The sequence below is a fragment of the Cydia fagiglandana genome, chromosome 8, assembly GCF_963556715.1.
Source record: "Cydia fagiglandana chromosome 8, ilCydFagi1.1, whole genome shotgun sequence".
Classification (NCBI taxonomy): Eukaryota; Metazoa; Arthropoda; class Insecta; order Lepidoptera; family Tortricidae; genus Cydia; species Cydia fagiglandana.
Genome location: NC_085939.1, coordinates 2925274 through 2951235, shown reverse-complemented (window position 1 = coordinate 2951235; position 25962 = coordinate 2925274). Strand labels below are relative to the sequence as shown.

Genomic DNA, 25962 nt, shown 5'->3' with positions numbered 1-25962 from the left:
TTTAATACAATTAAACAACTCGGAACTCAAACAGTCAGGGTTTTCCTGGGTACATGAAAGACAACATAATTGTTTAGTAATATTACGATTGAATAAACCTAGGCGACTTTCGGAAATCGGCCTGCACAAAGTGTCTTGAGGAATTTCTTCAGTTTTCCCGCTGAAAGAAGCTTTTAGTCCACAGTGGTCAGAACTTAGGTTGTTAATAACAGATTTACTAATCGCGTCATTATTACTAAAGATGTTATCTATACATGTAGCACTGGTTGCTGTGACTCGAGTGGGTTCACAAAATAAATTGACTAAATTGAAGGATTTAAAAGTATTTAGTAACCTTCCACATAATGGCGAATTTTCTAGCAAATTAATATTGAAATCACCACATACAATTATATTTTTATAACTTCCAAAAACACTACTAAGTACTTCATCTATGACCGATTCGAATAAGTTATAGTCTGCCGATGGGGGCCTGTACACGCATATAATTATAAATTGTTCCAATTCAACACAAGAAAGTTCTATAAGGCGTTCCACAGACATGTCAACAATGTCTTTACGCTCCTTACTTTTTAAATTATGTTTTACCATTATCAATGACCCGCCGCGATTGCAAGATCTCCTAAAAAATGAACTTACTATACTATGATTATTGAAATTAAACATAAATTCATGACCTTTAAGCCAGTGCTCGGTTATACAGAGAATGTCAATATTCGAGTACTGTATAAACAAATCAATTTCGTGTTCCTTACAGGTAAATCCTTGGATATTTTGATGAACTAAGTTCAAAAAATTGGTTTTACCAAACATACTAGCATCACAGTGATCAATATGAACGGAGCCGGCTGGTGCACACGTTGTCGTAGCGATTAGTTTAAATTCAAATCACCAGGCGGCTCCATCTCAAACCCTACGCTACCAAGGCGTAAAATACTACGCGACTTAAGGCTATTAGACGCCGTGCTAGCCACGACGGGGTCTTCAATATTATATGCTAACAGGTTAGCACACTCTACAAGACATCTTCTCGGTAGGTAGGTCCTCTTATGGGGCATAACAAAATCTTCTATAAATTTATTCGTATCAAAATACGAAATCGTACTACTGTACAAGGAAAGGTTATACAATAAAGAATTGTAATGAAATACCCTCTTATTGACCTTGCTCGACATTCTATAAGGGAGCGCACAGATAATTATTTTAGCAACCTCTCCCCGGTCAATCGCCGACAGCGTAGCGGATAATTTTAAGATATCTCGCTTAGTACAGTCTAAACTATTCCCTAATAAAACTACAAGCGTCGAGTCGCGGTCAAACTCGCCCGCAGAAATAGATTCGATCAAACGATCGACAGAGGCGCCCGGGTGACAGTGGTTGACGACGCCCTGTGACAAGCGCTGCGCCAGCAGCACGCCCAGGCCGGCGCCCACCTCGTCCGAGTACAGCAGCGTGCGGCGGCCGGCGGCGCGCGGGCGGCGCGGCGGCGGCGGCGGGGCCGCCCCGGACCCGAGGCGGGGCGGCGCTGGTGCTGGCGAGGGGAGGCCTGGCGGCGATGGAGCTGGCGAGGCAGGGCTCGGCGGGGATGGCGCAGGCTCGACGTAGGTCAGCAGCGACAGAGCCAGCTTGACAAGGCTCGGCGGTGAAGGGGCCGGTTCGACGAGGCACGGCAGCGACGGAGTCGGCTCGGCTCGGCCCGGCCCCGATGGAATCTGCTCGGCTCGGCTTGGCGGTGACGATGGCGGCGGGGGCGCCGGATCCGCGACGCGAGGGGCGGGCTCGGAGTCGCCGCGCAGCTCGGGCGCGCGGGCGGCGCGCGACGCGAACAAGGCGCGCAGCGCGGGCGAGCCCGGCGCGGCCAGGGCGGCGCGCAGCGCGGGCGAGTCCGGCGTGGCGGGGCGGGACGGGGGACGCGGCGAGTCCATACGCAGAGTGTAGCCGCTCCCCGGTACTAGAACATTATTCATAAAGGCTATGTATTCCTGTAACGCTTTACTTGACAGTTCGTCTCTATTATTTAAGTTTTTCAACTTTAATTCTAATTTTTCTAGTTCATCGGAGCGATGATTCAATTCTTCTACTGTCCGGTCTAGTTGGTATTGGCAGTTTAGAAGTTCATCGCTTAAGGCGACACTGTTACATTTGGATTGTATCGTTTTGAATATTGAATTATGGCGTTTTAGCAAAAGTTTAGATTTCTTTATGAATCTACTGAGTTTTAAATATTTTTTTATTTTTTTGGATCCTTTCAGTGTGACTCTAATATCACTACTGCCTTCAATGTGCACAGAACTTTTTAAATCTACTGTTTCTACCGTTGGGGAGAACCCTATGCTATCATCGACTGAATCTACATCAAAGCTATTAATTTCAGCAAAAATACTTAAATTATTGTCTCGCAGTCCGGAGTGGCCGGAGCAATATACTAACTATAGTAGGGTAGTGATAACTGCCCATAGGGTCGTCGTGGACTTGCCACTCGCACAGAGGTGCTATGCTTGCACTGCAGAAGCTAACATCGATCGCTGAAGGATTTCGATTAGGGTAAGTAACTGTAGTTGGGTTTCCGTCATTTAAGATACATAAGTCTAAGTCACTTATAATAACGAACAGTGTGTTACCTCGGGATTGGTTAGTAGCGCAACCAAACGCTGTATGATGTGCATTGAAATCTCCTGATATTATTATAGGTGTTGGTAATTTTTCAATTATATTTTTAAGTTTATTTAGTCTTATGTGTGGACGGTTTGGAGGACAGTACACACATAAAACTGATAAAGGCCCTCGGTCAGTCACAATTGAGATCGCTACATTTTGAATACTTTCATAAAAGTTAGTCTGTATAAACAGTGGCTTGCAGTGGAGATAAGACTTAAATCGGGCTCTAGAAGAGTCATTCTTGAAGGAATGTAACGCAAACTATAAAAATCGGCAACTTTTTTTTTGGTCATTTTGTATGGACTGCCTACCCTAGTGCCTACCTTTTTTTGTATGCACTGCACGCCACTGTGTATAAAAGTATGTTTGTATATATTTTTAACAAGTATAGCAACTCCGCCATGTCCATTTTTACTATATTTGCAGTAAATATTATAATTAGGTATTCTAAAAGCAGTAGTTGGTTTTAACCAGGTTTCATTAAGAAGACAAACATCAATATTATTAAGTTTTAAAAAATTAATTAGCAACGGTTTTTTATTTGAAACAGATTGAATATTGAATTGAGCAATACGAATGTGTGTAGGATCCATTATTTAATGTTTTTAATAAGCATATCTTTAATAGAACTATTAGTGATTGGGTTGGAATCGGTCTTGTTGGCTAATTCTATGAGAGTGCTAACCAGTGCATTCATTAAATCTGTATTCTGTAACAATTCTTTTTTAATGTCAAATTTCGGGATTTCTGCTGATGTAGAAGGAACAGGTTTTTGCGATTGTGTTTTTGGTGTTTTTTCAGGTCTTACAGTTTTGCTTTTGTCAGGTAACGCCGGAAACTCGACTTTTCTCGTGTCAGCCTTAGAAGCATATGTGATGTTTGTCTTCTTTTCCATTATTTTTTTAAGTTTTACAGGACAAGCTTTTGAAATTGCCAAGTGGGGGCCGCTACAATTGGCACAACATAAGTCATTCGGTTTGTCACAGTCCTTATAAAAGTGGTCGCCCGAGCAAATGGAGCAACGCTGTTTTCCGTTACATACTTTAGCTGCATGATTAAATTTAAAGCATTTGAAACACTGCAGTAGTGGAGGCACATATTCAAATACTCGGTACGAGAATAAATCGTACTGTACATTGTCCGGTAGTACATGCGACAAGAATGTAATGCTCACCGTCTGTAAGGGAACACGATCCTGTCCGATTTTTTTCGTGAAGCGGCGGACCGCTATGATCTCATAAATAGAGCTCAACTTTGTGTATAAGTCCTTGTTCGAGATATTGACTGGCACGAATCGAATTATCCCAGTTTTTTCGATTTGGGTCGCCGGTATGTACGCCTTCATGTTGTTTTTGGTCAAAAATGCAGTGTTGCTTAGAAAGTTGTTTGCATTATTATATTGCTTGAAAACGACTGCAATTTTGTTAGCGTTTACGCGCTGTATAGCTGTTACACCTTTTATGCCATTTGTGAATATGTGGTTGAGAAATATTGGACTTTTATTTCCCAATCTGTCCTTTGCGTCCACATGCTCTACAAAAACTTTAAACTCTAGTTTTCCCGAGTTCTCAGGGTATAGTCTTTTGTAGTCCGGTTTAAAGTACGGTAAATAAGCACTATTAGTTTGCTCACCCCCGCCGCCATCATCCGTGCCGCCTTGGCCGTCGGTTTTGGAGCGCTTGAGGGTGGGCGGGTTTTCCCCGCCCCCCTCGTTATCTCCCATTGTTAAAACACTAACTATAATTATTTACAACTTTTAACATTAAATATATACAAGTTAAGTCAGTTTACACTACTTTAAACTAATAAATAACAATTTTTAAAAGTTGGAGCGAAAATTTTCCGTCTACTTTTTTTTAAATTCCCGCCAAAGAAAGCGTAACACTGACAGTAATAAGATGTATTTTCCTCTTTCCTGGCATTCATCTGCTTTGATTGTATTATTTGTATTCGTTTAGGTGATTTTATTATACATTAAAAAAATATTCGGATAACTCACCCCGGCTACTCACGTAACGATAAATCGTTGCGATAAAACTGTGCAGTCCGACTGTGCAGATAAATCGAACCGTGTGTATGTCAATTATCGTAACGATTTGTCATACACACGGTTCGATTTATCTGCACAGTCGGACTGCACAGTTTTATCGCAACGATTTATCGTTAAGCCCGCTCCACACTCGTGCGCGAATCGCGGCGCGAAGCCGCGAACGCGAGTCTGGAGTCGATTTCGCATATCAGCGAACTAGACTCCACACTCGCGTTCGCGGCTTCGCCCGCGATTCACGCGCATAGTCTGGAGGGGGCTTTACGTGAGTAGCCGGGGTCACGGTCCTCCACATTTTAAGCATTCACACCAAATTCACACTCGTGCACGAATCACAGCGAGAATCCGCGAACGCGAGTGTGGAGAGGTCTTTATGCGTAAATCAAGGCCCATCGACACCCCATACTTTGATAAATTATGAAAGCACTTGTTACCAACATTGAGGCATAGAAATAATCTTATCGAATTAAAATGACTGCTGTTGCATTTTGGTGGCACATACCATACTTGCTTTTAACATAGACGTATTATACTTACTTTTCTTTAGGTTGGTATGATTGGTAGTAAAACGTCAACGTCATTTGAATTGTCGTGAACGTGGAAATACGTGGTTATTTTTTATTGTAATTGGTAAAATAACTTTAGCTGTTATTTAAATGGGGGCCAAATCTTTAAGGAAATGTGAAGTTTGTAGTGGGTGTGTAAGAAGACTAACTACTGACGCATTTTTGGCCAAATTTCCAACTTGATCCGAACAGGTCGGTAAACTGATGTTTGTATGCAATATTTTCATTTTTTACTTTGAGTCGTTAACAGTTACTAATTTAATTAGTTTTAGTCGTGTACAATCCATGATTAAAACGAAAATATTTTGTGAATAAAGTATTTTTAAGTAAAAAACTAAGTAACCTATGACACGAATAGTGTACGACCAATTTTATCGATAATCTCTTTATTTCAGATGTCGATTATGAGCAAAGCTGAGGAAAAGGAAATGAGGATTTGGCGTATTTATTTACCTATTCAAAAGCTGAATGGAAACAAGTTCATTTGTGGAAATCATTCTCCATCCAGTGCCTTCAATAAAAAGGGTCCAGATTAAAAAAGAATGCGCGCGAATTCAGCATATTGTAATATGCCTACTTGAATAATAAACTATGTTATTTTTATCATGTAAAATAAAATTGTTTATATATATAATGTTCTTTTATTTTATTAATAGGTAGTACAGTAGGTAAATACAGCAGCACGTATCGCACATTTATCGATATCGATAAACAGTAGGTACTGGAAGTGTCGAGCCCTAGCGTTGTTTTTTTTGTGTTGGTAGTATTGTGTGTGGTTTTTTTTTTTACAATTATGGCCTGGATGCGAGATCTTTAAGCCTGTATTTGGTGTGTTGGGATATGTACGTTCATAATTCGGTTCGAGGATTGTTCGAGAGTGCCGACTCTTAAAACGTAGTGATTATATGCTCTTTGCCGTAGCCGGGATCACGTGTAGCAAAGCTATTATTGTTTGTCCTTGTCACAGTCTCACATATTTTTTTACATTATCACGTAAATTTAGTATGGATTATCGCCAAGCGCGCACCACGATTTTAATTTTTGCGACACGATTTTAGAATCGCGCTGTAATTTATCGCAGAAAATTGAGTGCGCGCACTGCGATGAAAAAGTCGACGATTTGTTCATTCTCGACATGGATGTCGTACCAGTCGCTTGTCGTGAAACAATATGCAATCGCTGTATGACTGAGTATTTATACCACAAAGGTGATCTCCTTCTATTTCTATAATTAAACGGTCAACATCTAGCGTCTCATCTTGTAACTCCATTGGAGAAGCAGGTTCCGATATGTTGACGCTTGGAGAGCGAAATGCCGACTGAGGTCCCGGCTGCGATTTTATTATCGCAGTGCGCGCGGGGCCATACAGCTTCGTATGCTGCAATTCACTCTGCGACAATCGCGTCGCGCGCTGTCGCGGAAAAATGTAAGAAATCACAATTTTAAAATCGCTGCGATTTTTTTGTCGCATATGCGCGCACCGCCATATAAACCCATACGTTACATTTCTGCGACTAAATTATCGCGCGACAAAAAATCGTGGTGCGCGCTTGGCTTATGGTGAGCCACAAATATAAAATTCAACCAATCGCTTGCGTATGTTTTGTCCCTCACGGAGGCACGCGTATAGCACGTCTATAGTATCCTTTGGATCATAATGGCGTCTATGGGATCATACCATCTATGGTCACCATAGAGTATATAAATTTATACTCATACACTTCGTTCATTCACTACGTCGACGGATCGGTTCGTTCACTCATCCATTTTGTTTTGACAGCTGACGGCGTGAAAATGGTTTGTAAATTTGTGAATATAAATCCTAAAATATTGTGATAATCTAAGTGTTTAGTTGTATTATTTTTACCAATGCAATTTATTTGTTATTTCAGTCGGCTCACAAGACATTTATTATCAAGCGCAAGCTTGCCAAAAAGCTTAAACAAAACAGGCCTATCCCGCAATGGGTGAGAATGCGCACAGGAAACACTATTCGGTAAGTGGAATTATTTGCTAAACCATACTGTAGTAATACATATTATCATTTACGAAGTCCTTTCGATTCGTTTATCATATTTTTGCATTGAACTCCCGTCCCGTAATGTTTATTCTTTCTTTATCGATTGTCGATGCCGGGTCACCGTAGGGACTACTCTGCTCTGCTCAAGTTGCTCTAGTACCTATTTAGGTTAGTAGAGTTGCAATCTAAAACAGGCCTTACGCATTTTTTTTACTTTTGATTACAGATTCGTATAGGTAGTAATAGCTTAAGTTTTGTAGAGTAGTTGTTTTTTTTTAAGTTTTTTAAAAAACAGTTGATATTAGATTGTTCAGACCTCTACTTCCTTTCTTGAACCATAGCCTAAAGTTCCCTACATTAGTACGTATGTTTTAATAGAAATTCAATTAAATTATTCTTGATTCTCTGGAATACTCACAATCTCTCTGCTTAGCCTTAAGGTTGACCGGTAGAGAATGCCTTATGGCATTAAGTCCGCGTTTTGTACTATAAGATTTTTCTTTTGTGCAATAAAGATTAAATAAATAAATACTATATTAACCGTAAGGTCAGGTGGGGTGAGATGAACATTTGTTTTGCTTGGGGCAAGATAAATTGTATGAGGAAAGTCCTTAGTCCTTCTACATGAGTATTTTTAATGAATATTGTTCATGCAGTATCTCTGTGTATTTTCCCTAGAAGGGTTTTCTTGGCCCAGTTTCTTTTACCCCACCACAAAATGAGATTGCATATTAAGTATACCCAATTCATGTTTTACAAGATATTATTTTCTTAAATTTGTACCCATCTTAGACCAAATGCAGTAGCTCTAGAGCTCCCTGGATCATGCCTGGAAGTACCTTGCTGAGATGACCCTGGCCAGTACATTTTATTACAAAAAAATTAACATGAGAATAAACTAAAACCTTAATGTTCATACTATTCAGAGTACTGGGAACTTTCTCTAAGCATGGTGCCATCTTATTGACCTTACCACCGTTTACTATGACTTACTGTCAACTCGAAAGGCACAATTTTTAGTGTTCCGTACAAAATTTTCTTCACGGAACACTTATGGGATCACTTCGGTCTTGCAAATCAGTTAAATGCGTTTTTCTCAGAGACCCGTTGACGTAGATATCTAAAATTTGGAACAGTTACAGCAATTACCACCACTCATAATGTAAATAAATCAAAACTGTTTATTTTTTAGATTTTCCACCTCGTCTACAATCACATAGGGGACTATTCATAAATTACGTCATTTTAAATTAGGGGGGGTCTGGACATTGGACGATGGTAGCATGGCGTAGGAGGAAACGGGGTAATTCAAAGCATGATTTTTGGATAATTTAAGGAGTGGGGGGGTCAAAAATCGTCAAAAAACGATGACGTAATTTATGGACAGCCCCTAGGGTGGTGGTATACTGGTGCTCGACAAGGTCCCAGTACATGTCACCTTGAAGCTTAAGTCATTGTCAATAGAGGTGACAGCAGGGTGTCATCTATTGGGCAAAGCATGTTGAACACTAGTACCTCCACCTTAGATCTCTGTGCCCTATCCCACAAAACTTTACAAGTGTACAATTCGACAAAATTGTTGAATTGTAAACAAAAAAATGTACCACAATAATTACAAATATGTATTCGTTACAAGTCTGCAGTATACAAATATGTCATTTTTGCTAAAGCGTATCACAAAGAATAAAAGTATGTCACGACAGCTTCATAATTGTAGAATTGTTGATTTGTAAATATACAAGCGAAAGATTGTAATGTTACAACTACAAATATGTGACAATTTATTTTGCTTCTTCAATGTTGAAGGTAGTTTCACTTTATACGCAATACGCAAGAATTACATCAATTATATTTATATAGTGATCTTGATCTATCTACGAGCATTTACATACCAACTGACATTACAATGGATTTGCAAGCTAAACTGACCATTATATTATAAACCTCATAAATGAAAACAAAAACTTTGGTCAGTGTCAGGTCAGTTAGTGATAAATTGACGCACACTGTGTAAATAAACAAATGGAAGGAGAAAGCGCAAAATTTAAATGATTTAGGAATAATGGAGAAAGATTGGAAATACTTAAGGGACACTATGTGGCAAAATTGGAAAAGGCGTACGATGGTAAGCTCAATTTGAGTATATGCATTTTTTTGTCCTGTAGGTATATATGTATGAGTATTTCGTAAATTAAATTAAAGGTAATTAAAATTGGGATTATATATGTATATATGACATTCATGACACCTAGGATCACTATCACTCACTGCTACTTGAACTAAATATTTCTTGGTAGGTATACAAAGGGTTGGAATCGCTAAACATGATAAATATACTACTGCAATTACTAGTATTCGTATAGTAGCAACTGTAGCAAGAGGATGCGACACACATTTAGAGAATTGTTAAATTGTAGGTACAATTCTACATATATGTATAATTATTACTACAATTTAATGTAGCACAAAACAATTGTCAGCTACAAATTTGTACATTTTCCGGAAAAGATATGTAGCGTATGTAAAGTTTTGTGATACAATCAATTGTAGACTTGTGATACAATTTACATATTTGTAAGAATTTTCCACTACAAATTTGTTACTTGTATATTTTGTGATACGCACATTTGTATTATTACAAACTTGTAACTTGACACTTGTAAAATTGTAATTGTAAGTTTTGTGGGATAGGCCACTGGTCACTTTCGTATTTGAAACATTTGTAACAAGCTTTTTTTATTTGACAGGTACAACGCTAAGAGGCGTCACTGGAGGAGGACGAAGCTGAAGCTGTAAGCTTGTACCACCTGTAGCTGTTAAGCTGAATAAACTCTTCTAAATCCATTTGTTGTTTTATTTACAAAAAAATTGTGTATTCTCATTTGTCTCCGCCCCACTTGATTACCGCCATGCTAAATCTACATGAGGTGCGACGAGAATGATTCTTATGAATGCACATATTCTCATCTGTGCTTGGCAGGGACAAACAGGAATGCACCCTAGGGATGTTAAGAGGTAGTTGCCACGAGTACTCTGCAAATATTCGGTAGTTGTAATAACGTAATAATTTTTTTAATACAGTTGCTCAAAAAGTGCTACTTTACGTAGCTGTTTAGCGTGCGGAAAGTTGGTTATCTCGAACTAGTGCTTTTTACTTTTCCAATTTTTTTAAATTTATACTTGTTCCAATTCACGACTACTTATTGATGAGTGTTAATATTAGTTTCTTTTAAACGTCGTAATCAGCATAAAAACCTACCGTTAATGTAAGAATACGAAAAATATTACATATTTCATATTTAATTACTTACCTCTTCATCATTATAACACGTTTATTTTTTAATATTCAATATTGAAAATTCCGTTCTTAACCTTTTGGCCGCCGGACCTAGTCCGCAAAGACGCTCACTCACACGCCAGAGCAAATTTTAAGTAAACAACTAATAAAAAGTTTAGGGATTGCAAATAGTGATATCGATATTTACAATATTATGGTAAAAATCTTTTTAATTTAGCTTTGTTCTTATCCTGTTTTAATTTCATTCCAAATTGCCAAAATTAAACATATGTTTTACACCCGAAAATGTTTAAAATATAGGGATTTAACATAAAAAACAACCACTAAACAATGTCGATTCAAGACGTGATATCGCCGCACTAGGCTGTACGAGAAGTCTTTTATACAAGACAACGGCGCCCATGGACTGCCCGCAATGCAGACCGACAAGGACTGTTTCCGCGCGGATCAAGTAATAATAGTCTCTAGGTCAACGGCGTAAGCGCTTGTCGGTACGTAAACTTTATTGGCGTAACGTTAAAGCTGCGCATCATGTGTCGATAAAGTCAATATACCGGAACTGTTTTAGTGAAAATTACACGTGGGTTGAATTTTTAATGAGTGAAGATATTATTCCGGAATTAGAATCTATCATTATAATTTCAGTTTGGTTTACATTAATCTAAAGGTAAACTCTTATCAAAAAAACGTTCAACGACTTGTTACAAAAAAATTACACATTAACTTCAATGTTATAACAATAAAAGTAAAGTCTGATAAACAGGTATGTCCCTGTACCACACTTGTGTGAAGCGGTCGCTGCGGTGTATCCCTTCCCACTAAGCTATAAAATAACATCAATTTTTTTTTTTATTTATCTCTTCTGCAATTAAATAGTCCACAATCTACAATGGCAAATTTACTTGTCTGACTCTACTTTATAGAGCTAAAGAAGCTACCTGAACTTTAAATATAGTTATAGTTATGCCTATCTGACTCTCGTTCTACGTATTCTAGTAAGTAGTTACCTACTATTCGTTGAAAAAAATTGGCGATTAACAAGTGTTCAAATACTTAGATAAAAACATATTTCTGACTTTATATTTACTTTAAAAATTACCATATCGAGTTAACATTCCCATCCCTAGCTGTCTTTTATACAAGACAACGGCGACGAGGAACATGAAAAATGTTGAAAATTGGAGCAATTTTTTTAAATGCCTTATTATAAAAGAAGGGATTTATATAGCGGCTTAAAAAGCAAATAAATGAAAAAACAAAGACCTTAAATATGAACACGAGTGTAAATGAAATTGCAATTGTTATTATTTTCACATTAACTCAGTGGTTGAATTTGTGTCTTGTATACAAGACGACGGCGCCAGCGTATCGTTCTATCGTTGTCTTCTATACCGGACAACGGCGGTCAAAGGGTAAGTTGACTGAATGGAACGGAATAGCTGCCAAACGCCCATAGATGTAATATACTTAAAGACGACGTCTAACCGAGCTGTCACTGTTACCACTTTTGTTTAGTGTACGATTAACAATGTTTTTCTTATTTTTTCGCAACTGTATTAAAAAACGTCGTTCGATACACGTGCGGAAATGTCATTCTTCACTCGTCCCGAGTCCGAGATATCTCGGTACTCGTGAAGTAATGACATACCTTCCGCACTAGCATCGAAATGTACTATTGACATCCGTATCGATCCTACGCAATGGACTAGTGCTCTAATCTAGGTTTATAATTTAGAAGCTCACAAGCGGAATAAAGTTGCTTTTTATGCTCTAGTGCTTAAAGGCTCCACGTTGGGCCAACGCCAACGAGGGACGCAGCCATGCCGTAGAATGAGATAGCAATATCACTTGCTCCCTCTAACGCATAAATGCGTCCCTCGTTGGCCCAACGTGAAGAGGAGCCATAAAGTAAAAGCATCTATTACGAAATATTACTGAGTTAGCATTTAGCAAAGTCCTCTAAACGTGCCATGCAAACTGCCACTGCGCAATGGCGGCATGCACGCTCCCCTCCCAATGCGACTGCGTGAGCCCCGTGGGTGCTTGTTTCTTCTAAAAATATTTGATAGTCGATAGTGACAAAGAGAAGGGTCGTGGAATGTATGGGCCCCAATCTTTCCGAACATACCTACTTAAACTTTATGCATATACGCGCATATGGGTCTGTGACGGATTAAAGGTTCCGACACACAGGCGTGTTTTCCGGGGGGGCAGGCGTTTTATATGTAAAAAAGCGGCGCCGCCCCCAAACGCGCCTATGTGACGGAGCCTTATCCGTCTTTGGCGTTGGACGTGCGGTTCGGATGTATCCGTCGTTGGCGTCAAAAAGGTTAGGATAAATTTAATATAGTTTATGGCTACATGTGTAAAGGGGCCCACTGATTAACAGTCCGCCGGACGGTATCGGCCTGTCAGTTAGAACAAAATTTTGACAATTCCGAACAACTGACAGGCCGATACCGTCCGGCGGACTGTTCAGTGGGCCCCTTAACCAAGCAGGTAGGTTGTACAGAAATGAAATGAGTCGATTAACTCCTGCTATTTTCTTTATTTCATTCTTATTGATTTATAAAAAAATTAGGCCAATTAGTCAAAATATGATTTATGTCTTAATAGTAAAATATATATTATAAAGTTGCAACAAATGTAATTTAAAAACTTTGACAGGTGGATCAACTTTTCTGTGGATGTTGCCTTGGTTAAGCCCCACATTCACACTCCTACCGTGTAGGCCGCCTCGTTGGGTAGGATTGTGTATGGGGGTTGCGGACTACGAGCCGTCCTACCGTTTAGCCGTTTATAGGACGGCTCGTAGTTTCTTTTCCCACTCTTTTTTATTTTTATCCAATAACAAAAAATACATAGCAGAAGAGCTATTTTCTTTTTTTTTTTAATTGCACGTCACATTTTCAAGAGTAGGTAAGTAGACCGACACTTGTGAGATACGAAGCAGTACTGGTGAATGGACGGCAAAACAGTACCGTGTGTGAGCTATTTCTTGCTCCGTAGTCCTGCAAGGCGACCTACAGCGTAGGATGGTGTGAGCTATATCCTACGCCGTAGTCCTGCGAGGCGGACTACAAGGTAGGAGTGTGAATGTGGGGCTTTATATTGTAATGATTTGAAATTAAACAAATGTGTAGTTTTAAGACCTCCACGCTGGGCCATCTGCTAACCATATTAGCAGGAACTGTACATTTTTTTGCTGACGGGACATATAGTCAGACCAAGAAAAGTCTGCAGCGGATTTGATAGCCCACACAGTGTACGTCTTATTTTAAACGTCAAACTTCTATGAAATTATGACGTGTAAATAACGCTTACACTGCGTGGGCTATCAAATCCGCTGCAGACTTTTGTTGGCCCGACTCTTATGTATATTTGAAAAGTTACAAGAAAAAGTTGATGCACCCAACCTATGTTAGCCCCCATTCGCACGAGAGCTTTTTCAACGCGCGTTAAAAAGCGCTTGAATCTGTCCGCACTCTTAAATTCGATTTAACGACCAAGGCTTAAAGTCGAAAATCCAACAACGCTTGATAAAAAGCGCCACCGCTGTCGTGTGAATAAATACACATGTATCCATTTGGGTCATTCAGACGCATTTTAAACGCGCGTTGTAAAAGCGCCCGTGGGAATGGGGGCTAAGGGTGGTATTTGTCCGAGATCATTATTTAATATGCATTTGCAAAAATAATATGAGTCGCATTGGACAAAGATCTTAGACAAGTGGAATACCACATTTATTGACATAGATTAACGAGGCGTTATTGAAGCAGGAAATTTAAATAATAATTACCTTGTATCAAATATCAATGCGATGGTCCGTGTCCTATATATATAATGAATTGTTTTACATTCATCATGGAATCGAATTTACGGAAACACACAGAACATGAGCAAACATATTTTTGCACTTACACTTACATTATAAAATCAACAAAAACTCATCACAAGACGTAACCACCTTCGTTTCTCATTTGTAAAAGCCGTAACACACTACCGTACTGCACCAAGGTCGCGGTGCGGTAGTGTGTTACGGCTATAATAGATCGTTTTGGCGTATTATAAAAAGTAGCTCTTGACTTGACAGGACACTAACGTCACTAACATATCCTCGCCTTAGGTACACCAAACACGGGTTGAAATTTCACAAATTCCGCACCGGAATCACTGGTCACGAGTCACAAAACAAATTCAGATATTGTCTATGGCACGTTTTTTTTTTGTATGCTGAACTGAAATACAGCTCGTGTGTGGTGCGCCTATTAAATTTTGTTTGGTAGCAAAGCACCTTAACAAACGTATTCAATTCACGTTAAAAGCATAAAATAAGTTTCTCTTATTATAAATATTTACATCAATCTGATTGACATGATTCCAAATAATACAAATACTCCGTAATTAAAAGTATCACAATAATAATACTGAAATTGTGCGAAGGTAAAAATCAATCCCACTGGAAAATGGAACTTTTGCTTTGTCAAGTAGTTTCCTCTTTGGAGTCTTTGCTTTCTTGCTGGCTGTTTAGAGCTGCTTGTGCATCCAATAGTTCGACAAGTAAAATTTCGTTGTCTAGGATTTCTATACTACCAACTGGCTGAAAATAAACAACAGTCATTTTAGTTATTTGTTATAGTCGTACCAATAAAAGTCTGCAGCGGATTTGATAGCCCACGCAATGTGTTATGTATACGTCATAATTTCATAGAAGTTTGACGTTTAAAATGACACTTGCACAGCGTGGGCTATCAAAATTGCTGTAGACTTTTTACGGTCTGACTCTATCTCTGCAGCTTACTGAATGAAAAATGTCTAACTAATGAGGTTTTTTTGATTTGGTTTTATTTTTTACACTTAGTATTTTCCTCGCGCTCGTAGTATGAGTTTTTCGGAACTTATGTACGAAATCTCATTTGATATTTGCCAGTCGCTTTTCGGTGAAGGAAAACATCGTGAGGAAACCGGACTAATCCCAATAAGGCCTAGTTTCCCCTCTGGGTTGGAAGGTCAGATGGCAGTCGCTTTCGTAAAACTAGTGCCTACGTCAAATCATGGGATTAGTTGTCAAGCGGATCCCAGGCTCCCATGAGCCGTGGCAAAATGACAGGATAACGCCAGGAAGAAGAAGAAGGAAGTATTTTCCTCGCGCTGGTGTGGTGAAAATGTATGTTTCACTCGGGAGCAAAGTTTGTTTAAACCTCTTGCCTTGAAACCCTCGCAACGCTCAAGATTACACTTTTTGAACCACTCGCTACGCATCGTGGATCAATTTTGAAATCTTCCGCTCACTCGGGCATCAAATCAATATTTACAAGCGGTTAAACAATAACTTTGCCCTGTATAATACCTAACTGTTAGGCCGCGGACTCGACACACGCGGTATCGGTCGGCGCGAGCGGTGGTTCATGCGGCACGATCAACATGTACCTATAGACTTGATTGAACCTGAGGTGCTACCGCCAAAACCGAAATTCGCAAATTGCGGGGATCTTTCTCTTTTACTCCAATGAAGACGTAGTTAGAGTGACAGAGAAAAATGCTCGCAATTTTCGAACTTCGATTTTCGCGGTTATGGACGCCACGCCGCGCCGGTCGTCGCGTGCGTCCAGGCCGCGGCCTTACGGGATTAGACGGCGCGCAAACTCGCGTGCAAACCGATCAAAACCCGCAATGTAATGAAACTCGCATGCGAGTTTTCGCATCGTCTAATTGAGCCCTTATGTTTTAAGAAAGGTCGTATGAAAGATGCAGGCGTGAGGCACCAACCTGCTGCGCGCTGACGGAGCGCGCGAGCAGCTTCTGCAGGTACTTGTCGCGCCGCGCCGCCTCGCGCGCCGCGCGCAGCCGCGAGAACGAGTCCTCCTCGCCGTCGCCGTCCGTCTCGTCCACTGTAACCACATCCTACATATTGTAATCTAATATTAGGACACTAAACTCGGCTTTAGGTGTCCCACTGCTGGGCAAACGCCTCCCCTCCTTTCCTCGGGACGACTTGGACATTTTATCCGGATTGGCGAAAACGTACAAACGACAGGGTTGATTTGAGACATAAATTGGGGAAATGTCAAACTCGCTAATATCTATTTTGCACTTCTGAGAGCCTAGAAAAGGCACGCACTTAGGTACCCACGCTTCCGATCCGCTTCCACGCCTTCTACTATTGTTGGCAATATATAGTTCCGAGAAGACAATGTTTGTTAGGACTACTTGCACGATCCCAGGAACCCAGGGTTAACCGGTTAAATCTGGAGTTACCATGATTACCAGTACAATTTGACACTAGGTTAACGGTTTAACCGGTTAACCCCGGGCTAGTGATATGGTGCAAGTGGCGCTTAGTCTGCTACACACGCGTTATGGCCCTTTAAAAACCGGGCAGCTGCACTACTGAGCGTGTAGTGACTTACACAAGGTCTGGCTGCCGGCGGCGCTGAGCGAGGGCCCCACGTCGCTGTCGAGGCGCGCGCGCGGCTCGGGCTCGGACACGAAGGAGGGCTGCGTGGACAGCGTGGCGGCCGGGCTGCCCGGCGCCGGCGCCGCCCACTGCGTCGGCGCCGACGACGACAGCTGGCTGTCTGCAATTTTGACAACTTAGTAAGTATTTTATACAATGCATAATGAGATTAATGAGGCTTGTGGCGTTTTCCGAGAATTCGACTCGCATTTAGGGTCGGTTGCATTGCACCAAACCGTCACCGTTATAAAGCGTTACCTTAATTTTATCGTACGAGAAATTTCATAGTTGATTGCTGAAGTGATTGACAAACGTTGATCGGTCAACTAAAATGTGGTTGGTGCAACTGGCCCTTATTATAGTCTTCGTTTTTGAAACTTTAAGGCGGGTTATGTTAGGTTCAAAGTAGATATAAATAAAATAAAATAAAAAAATAAAAGTAGATATACCATATGTCTATTGTGCACCCGATATAAGGTGTTTGTCCCTATTTTTCAGGATGTCTTTATTTTAAGCCACGTAATAAAAACGCGCGACGTCCCAAATTTTTGATAAGAAATATATTTTTCGACCATGAAAAAGTTCAAAAACCAGTATCAATAGTCGGATCCGCAACTCTACCGCTGTCATAATATTTATAAAAACTATGGAAGCTGAAATATAACAAGCGATTCCGACACATCGAGTAATGATAATGACATGCACATAACAAAAGACAATAGTAAAGTACGTATAGTACTCAAGGTTTCCTATGACTACCTATTAGATCTAATCTGATTTGTTAGGCATATGACGGGTGAACAGCTAGTGAACATGTTAAACTTGGGTGTTGCTTTAAAATTAGCACTTCGTTCCACTGGCAAGGGATCGTTAACTTCTAAGGTGTATGTACCTTGTGATTGTGACACATCTTTGGGTGATTCAACTTTTAGAATACTGATTTCGTGTCCTTAGACTCCCTAGCAAAGTAAAATCGATTTTTCATAAACCATGTTGATTTTTTTTACTTTTTTATTTACACGGGCATTACTTATTATAATATGATCCTAATAATACCCAGGGTACTTACCTACTTTGAAAAGAAAACTACTTATTTTGAACTGAGCATAACATATCAGTCGCAGGCAAGTCAGACAACCAATTAATATCTGACTTCATCATAATAACTGACCGATTTAAGCGACAGACTTACAATCTATATTAGTCGTTGGCATTTGAGTTTTGTATCAAATAATGTGCAAGGGGCTCGGTTATCAGGCAGTTCATAGAATAAAAAATATAATACAACGGCCGTAAGGGGTCTGGTTCAAGGTGGAATTGACAGTGGGCTAGCAGTTTTCGTGTAAAGTGTAATTAACTTACTGTTTTTAACGTAGGAGTTCCTGTAGGGGACGTTAACCGGCTCGCTGGGGGGCGGCGGCCCCTGTGCGAACAAGCTCTGCGCTGTCGGTCTGAAATCAGTTGTTTTTTCCTATTATTTTTCACATCACCCATTCGGAAAAGGGCTTTTTCTTCCCTGCTAATTAATAGGAGGGATCAAAGTGGCACTTTTCTTCCCTGCTAGGAGGGATCAAAGTAACACTTTTCTGTTCTCGCACACTAATTTCCATTTTTTTTGCACATTATTTTTTTAGCTTAAATAAGCTCAGGATTCTACTTTAGAATCCCGAACGTAGCTTCATTCAAGACTCAATGTACGCCCATGACGGAAATATATAATTTTGATCCCTTGTAACACAAACTACTATTAGTACCTTATAGGTGAGGTTGCACAGATTCGGGGCATTTTCAGTTCAATATTGTGACTTGTGACTAAGTATTTTTTTCAAACGGTGGTCATATTTGCAATTTATCGTGGACGTCTACGTCGCGGCATATTTTACTGTCAGGATGAAAACCAGGAAACCCAAATACTATATGAAATTATGCCTAATGGCTTCTCTACACGATGGGCCAACGCCGGCCACTCCAAGGGACGCATTTATGCGTTAGAGGGAGCAAGTGATATTGCTATATCATTCTACCGCATGGCTGCGTTCCTTGGAGCGGCAGGCGTTGGCCTAACCTTAACCTACCTACCTTTTGACACCACCGACCGCTATACAGTCAGCAGCAGAAGTTGCTAAGCGGGCGAGGTGTTCAAAATTATCTTGACGCGACTATATTTCAAAATTTACCTTTAATAAGATGATACTAGGAGTCGTGTAACTTGTGCAAAAACTCCGCCATCCTAGGATTACTTTGGCCATTAGAGTAACAAGTTTGTTATTGTTCTAATTGAAAAGAAAAATACTAGACAAGAAAGGGCTCGTTAATGTTGCTATTATTGAGGAAGACTGCATAGTATCTAGGTATTTATAGCTACTAATAAGCGTCAGTTAAAGAATCTCGCGTGCCTTGCCTCGTTTATTTACTGTTCTCAAGGTTACAGAACAGTTCGTTCCTGCACGCTCAGGGCTATAACCGCGAAAATCGAAGTTCGCAAATTGCGGGCATTTTTCTGTCACTCTCATTACGCCTTCATTGGAGTAAAAGAGAAAGATCCCCGCAATTTGAGAATTTCGATTTTCGCGTTAGCCCCTTAGTTCAGCACTCGGGGTGCAGATGTTCCTGACATTGCGATTGCAATAGATATACTTTTAAATATTTCTCTAGAAATGGTACCTAGTTAACAAGTTTAACAACATGATAGCTTAACCTTTTAAGCGATAAATTCAGGTCATCAAAGTAGGTAGGTACCTACCTACATATTTTATATTGCACTCGACCTTATCCCGCAAGGATCACAGCCCGTAATTAAAACATTTGTCATAATTAAAACGACGGTTATTTACGTTCGTGACAGCACCGACAGCATCAGACAGCTACAAGCTCTACAAGAAAGATGCAGATAGAAAATATAGAAAATTCTAAGCTACTAAGATTTAAAACATCTTGAGAAAACTAGGGAACAAGTCAAATTATATTATTAAATATTTTTTTAGTAGTGACAATTTCAGTTTTACAAACGACAATTTTGTCAGTGCAATAAAGAAACGGCGCGATTCGGGAAATGAATTAGAGTTCAACTAGATACGATATAGTAAAGATAGGTGACGTTCCACTGCAAAAGGTACCTTATGGCGGCTAGCGCCGCGATTAGGGAACTGAATTAGAGATTCACTAGATATGAAATAGTGAAGGTATGTGACGTTCCACGGAAAAAGGTACCTTATGATGGCCGGTGCTTACGTCGCATAGCGTCGCGATAATATTGGAGCGGCGTTAATAATAGCGTAAGCGCCAACTGCCATAAGGTACCTTTACCCGTGGAACGTCACATATCTTTACTATTTCATATCTAGTGAGTCTCTAATTCATTTCCCGAGGGAGTCCAAAGTGTTTTAGTGCAATAAATAGGTAGTGCAATAATAGGTGTTTTCGATTGCATTAGCAGCGTAACATCAACATGATAAGATAAAAAAATATTGTCATGGGCACATTACTCGTGTCTTCGTTTGTCTGCTCATGCTATCCGAGTGACTGAAATGGACACACTTGTACCTAATTTAAATTTTTAAAGCCCAGGATCTTTAGAAAAGAAAGGATGGCGGCAAGACACAAAACAACGTCATAGAATCGAAAGCGTAACTAAATGATTAGTCGGAACACTAATCAATGCATGGTTCCATTGTTGCGCCGTACAAAACGCTGTTAAAACAAATAATGTGCTAGCCATGCATCACAGTTACGTAAACGCCCGCTCCACGGCTATTATCATTTTAATACAAGATATTTTCCTAGAATAAGCCGTATAAAGTAAAACTAGATTACCAGGAACTTAGAACGCGATGTGTGGGTTGACATTGTAGTTGATATAAATCTACATACATTGTAGTTGATTTGTTTTATCAAGATTTTGGCAAATGTCGGTAAAGATAGCGCTTGATGTACATTGTACTGGTTATTTAAGTTCTCCTAAAGATAAAACCGATGTCTTTTCGTCTGAAACTTTATATCACACAAAATTTAACTGAAACGTCACTTCACAATCTTCAGATTAATTATAATATTAGTTTAGTTTTTAAATGTTTAGTTCATAGTTAGTTTTAATGTTTTTTTTTAAATTAGTAATAAACTAATTAATTAAATCTTCAGATATTGTAGGCATATCTAGGCACAGTCAAGTTTGAAAATATGAGTGCACTCATCATAATGAAAATATGTCCCATATAGCTCTCACGACAGCGAATTTAGAACTATGGGACATATTTTTGATTAAGTTGTATCAGGTTGTATGCACCCATCCATATTTTTACACTAAACTTGACTGTACATCAGTCGCAATAAAATACTAGAGATCGAGTTTAATATTTAGGTACTTAAGTGCCTACTTTGAAATATAATTCAAAAGCAATTATTCTTCAAGAATCACGAGCCTTATTAGATAAAGTATTTTGATCTGATATCATTTCTGTATACATAATCATTTTAAACACTTTATATGATGAATACGACGAGCACATGCAGAGTGACACACTTATGAGCTGTAAAACGCCGATGAATCAGTCGCTTCCTCTTACGAAACAAACATAAAACAATAATAGATATCGTATAGTATTTATGTATGGTAAGACTACTCCATATTGAAAGATAATAATGTATTAAATTCATGTCTTATTATTTAGTGCCGTGCACAAAAGTTGACTCTGAATGAAAGTAATGAAACTAATAAATAAGAATAATATTAATAAAGTACAAAGAATTAATTGATTAACATAAATACCTGTTGAAGTTGAAGCAAAATAATAAAATAAGGTTAAAAAACGAACATGAGATGTGATTAATTGAATCGGCATGGTGAATAATTGAGTGGACATGTAACTTAGGTACCTACCGTAAAAAGTAGTTATAGATGAAAGTGTATCTGTAACTACTTTTAAGTTACATATTTCGCTTTTACTGAACTGTGACGCGGTGGGCAAAGTTATGTTAAAGGGCAAAGTTTTATAGTTTTACGGTACCTGTTCTCCGGCCGTTTGGCCATGCTGGTGATGGTGGCCTGCTCGTCCACCTCCTCGATGACCTCGTTGGCGATCTTCATGCTGCTGGCTTGATCAGCGTCGGGTTGCTGGCTGATACCGTGAACCGTCTACTGTTCACCAACATGTAACTGACCTGTTCTCCGGCCGTTTGGCCATGCTGGTGATGGTGGCCTGCTCGTCCACCTCCTCGATGACCTCGTTGGCGATCTTCATGCTGCCGCCGCCCGGCGCCGGCTTGTTCAGCGTCGGGTTGCTGGCTGATATTGAGAACCGTCCCACTGTTTAACAATAAGATAAAATAAGATAGATACATATTGATTAGGCGACTATGTAGAAGTGGAGCGTAGTATAGTAGTAGACAGACAAACTAAATTAAACAATTTGGCATGCTCAATTTTAAACTGTCATGAATCATAATATAATCTTACGCCCCTTACACCTAAAAGAATAAGGGGGCGTAAAGCCTGAAAATTAGAAAGGAACTCGAAAGATACAGCGCGCCGCGCAAAACTGGGTGTCTTCTTTCGAATACCAAGTTACCTATTATAAGTTCCGAAAATGCAATATACCTGAATTCTTAAAAAAATGGTACTGAACTTGGAACTACAGTGAAACCTGGATAAGTGAGATCTGAAGGGACGAGCAAATTTGTCTCACTTAAAGAGGTTTTCCACTTACCCAGGTTCCCAGTTAGCCAGGTACAAATAAATTTCTGTCTCATTTACAGAGGGTCCCATTAATAGAGGTGAGAATAGAGGATATATCTCAGTTATAGAGGTGGTTAATAAGATATTTTGTAATTATCTTTAAATGTTTAGGTAAAATAATCCTTGTCCCTAAATATTTTTTAAGTCTGTTTAAATATTTCGTTGAATTTTGAATGATTTTCCAAAGGATAGATTTTTTTCAATTAAATTTGATACGGACTTCATTGCGTCTTAGAAATTTATTAAATGAACATTGGTTTATTCTTGTTCCTTGTCAAGATTTCAGCTTTCGTTTCTATAGTTTTAACTACATAAAGTAACTAAAGAAGTCGTTTAGACACAATTAAGCAAAAGCGGAATTTGTGGATAGACTAAGAGTTAGTAAGAATACGGAAATAGATCAATAAAGTCCAAGTTAGAGAGGTCATAGATTGACGTAATCTCAGATACAGAGGTAATTGAAATAAAATTCTAAAAAAACTATTAGGAAAATGTAATGTTATAAATATAGTCTCAGTAAAAGAGGTAAAATACACTCTCTGTCTCAGTTATAGAGGTAAATGTGACTATAAAATCACAACAACTAATCCCAGTTATAGAGGTTCGTTTTATCTCACTAACAGAGGTAAATCAGTGCTAAAGTGTCGGGACCGCATCATGAGTCCCAGCTATAGAGGTTTCTCACTTATCCAGGTCCCACTTAACCAGGTTTCACTGTATATCCTGTCTTTGTCATATAAAAATATATTCTAATTGAATTTTAAATTTTCAAACATACAAATAAGAATACATTTCTTATTCCTGGTCTCCAATGGAGGTGGAACCTCGTCACTGCAATAAAAATGCGTCAGTTACGTTACGAGTAGCTGCTTTTGATCATAGTCAAGAGCGCAATTTTTTTAAGTTATTACTATTTCACTAAATAATGTCGTTCGTTATTAATATTATTATACTCTAACAACAACATAACATTAATCTCCCCAGAAATTAATTTTTTTATTCAAGCAGCGTAAACATCGATGCCGTACTTAATATGTTATTGGCAAAATAACACCTACACGCATGGGTGTCAATGATCTCAGCACTTACGTAATACCTGAGACACTTCAACGTCTCGATTCACGATCACTTCAAGGTATTCTGTCTGTGGGTTTTGCCAAGAATTAAGTGCAATAATAAAGAGCTTCGGTACATTCTTAATGAGTTGACGACACCGGAGTTTTATGCATTTATAGAATAAATACTATAATAGGCATACCTACATAAGCTACATATAGGTTTGCCATTGAAAAATTAACAAAATAATTTAATTTCTCGGTGCTAGAATCTTCTTTGCTTAGGTTTCGGCAGATTTCGGAATAAAAATAATGTTACCGCCAAAACTAAAGCGAAAAATCCGGTTTCGTTGTACACTCCCTAGTCATTCCCTCTGCTATCTACGTACCTGTAATTACTGTAATTAAGGATACCTGTGCAACTGCTTATATCGCAATATTCAATCGAAATTGCGTTAACTAAGGCAGAGGGAATATAATATTTCCCCACCTGATTTTGAACTTTATTTTAAATCGATAGGGTTCTATCCTGCATAATTTCCGACAGTGACACCCTTGTGCCGTATAAAGGGTTAATAAAAAGATTGTACACTTAATAGTTACATAGTACATATATAAATAAAATTTTGAACTCATCACACTAGTGACAACCCAAGTCTTCCGGACTAAAAATCTTTTAGCGCCACTCGTTTCGGTGTCGCAACAGGAAACGAAAACCGCAGTTAAAATTATCTTCCTAATGCAGCTTGTCCCCAGTGTCACTGTCTGGCGATTTTATCTCTGCCGTACATGCTAAGCTGACTAAGCTGACTCGACAAACTCACCTCCGTCGGTCTGCACTTGGTTCGGCACGGGCGTCTGTCGCTGGTCCTCCTTCGAGAAGAGCCGCTTCAGCATGGAGGTGACCGAGTTGGTCCGCGTGATTGGGGTCTGCTGCAGCGACGCCATGGAGTTGCTGGAGCCCAGCCCCATCGAGTTCCTGTCCTCTTTCTTCCCGCGCTTGCTACCCCGGGACCCGACCATGAAGTGGATACCCGATTGGGCATCGTCGTTCATTTGAAGTTGCTGTAGGAACGGTCAGGGTAACGATTAATGTTGGTCAACTTTTAATACCAACTGAATGATACGTTCATGAAAGAAACATTTGAATATTAAATGTGATTTAACGTAAAAAACATTACACATTTATTAAAATGATTAGAATATAAACAAAACAATATAAAGACAAATAGTTTGCGGAAATTAATTGAAAGGATTTCAGTGCATTGGACAAAACAAAAGAAACACCGAGTTTAATTTACAGCGTAAATTAGCATTTTATAATATTTAAGACATAAAAACAATCAAGAAATAAGTAGTTGCGATTGCTCGTTTTAGCATTAAAATAAAAAAAGCGCATTAAAAATGCTCAATCTGACTGATTTTAGAGAAGTAACATTACATTTTTTATTGTTTTGACTTTAACTTTTATAACCCAAGATAAACCTTATTAAGAGTGACACGTGTTAAATCACTTCCCACTATTATTCTAACGGTTTTTTTATCTCTAATATTTTATTCTAATGTAAGTAACAGTTTTAGATGCATAGCATTATGGCAGCCATCTAAGTAAATATTTTAATCATACTTAGTCAACATTAAGTTTGTTAGTTATACTTTAGCTTAGTCTAAGTTAGTTACATATCAATGTGTAACAGAAAATAAATAAATGTTAGAATAGAACAGGTTCTTGTTAGTAAGTACATGGATTATTATTCATATGTAATGCCATTGTACAGTAATGAAATGAATGAGGCATGAGGAAAATTGTTGTTATTAAAAAATAAATAAATACGTGTGTAGACAATAATGTCTTAATTAAATGCAAATTGAAAACGCATAGGTCAGTATAAAACACGCTGTGATATCGCTTATAATACAGAATATGTACGATTCACTGATTCACGAATAGGATTTACACAAACTGTTTTATAATACCTACTTCTCTAACATAAAATTACGTAGTAATTCTTATGCCACTCTTCCGACTAAGCATTGAGTTGATAAATTACTGAAACTCCTCAAACTTAGAAGCCCTAAGAGCTAATTATAACATCTATAACTCAACGTAGGTATACATCTATTTTACA

General features: G+C 38.9%; 2 protein-coding genes across 6 annotated transcripts in view; one reads left to right on the top strand and one right to left on the bottom strand.

Moving 5' to 3' along the window:
• LOC134666486 (large ribosomal subunit protein eL39) overlaps positions 1–10136 on the top strand; it is a 70737-nt gene extending 60601 nt beyond the window's left edge. Inside the window, exons 2-4 of the mRNA XM_063523667.1 lie at positions 7024–7069; positions 7165–7268; positions 10040–10136. Of these exons, the coding sequence (XP_063379737.1) occupies positions 7067–7069; positions 7165–7268; positions 10040–10088 (156 nt within the window). The 5' untranslated portion in view covers positions 7024–7066 and the 3' untranslated portion in view covers positions 10089–10136. The remainder of the gene's footprint in view (positions 1–7023; positions 7070–7164; positions 7269–10039) is intronic.
• Positions 10137–13118: 2982 nt separating this feature from the next.
• Positions 13119–25962, bottom strand: part of LOC134666480 (bestrophin-2-like) — a 40153-nt gene continuing 27309 nt past the window's right edge. For 4 of the 5 annotated variants that reach the window (XM_063523657.1, XM_063523658.1, XM_063523661.1 and 1 more), the window contains 6 exons: positions 24658–24898; positions 22205–22349; positions 18410–18498; positions 17001–17168; positions 16360–16481; positions 13119–15190 (listed from right to left, as the gene is read on the bottom strand). In XM_063523657.1, coding sequence (XP_063379727.1) covers positions 15074–15190; positions 16360–16481; positions 17001–17168; positions 18410–18498; positions 22205–22349; positions 24658–24898 — 882 coding nt within the window. In that variant the 3' untranslated portion in view covers positions 13119–15073. The remainder of the gene's footprint in view (positions 15191–16359; positions 16482–17000; positions 17169–18409; positions 18499–22204; positions 22350–24657; positions 24899–25962) is intronic. The other variant, XM_063523660.1, reaches the window with a different exon arrangement.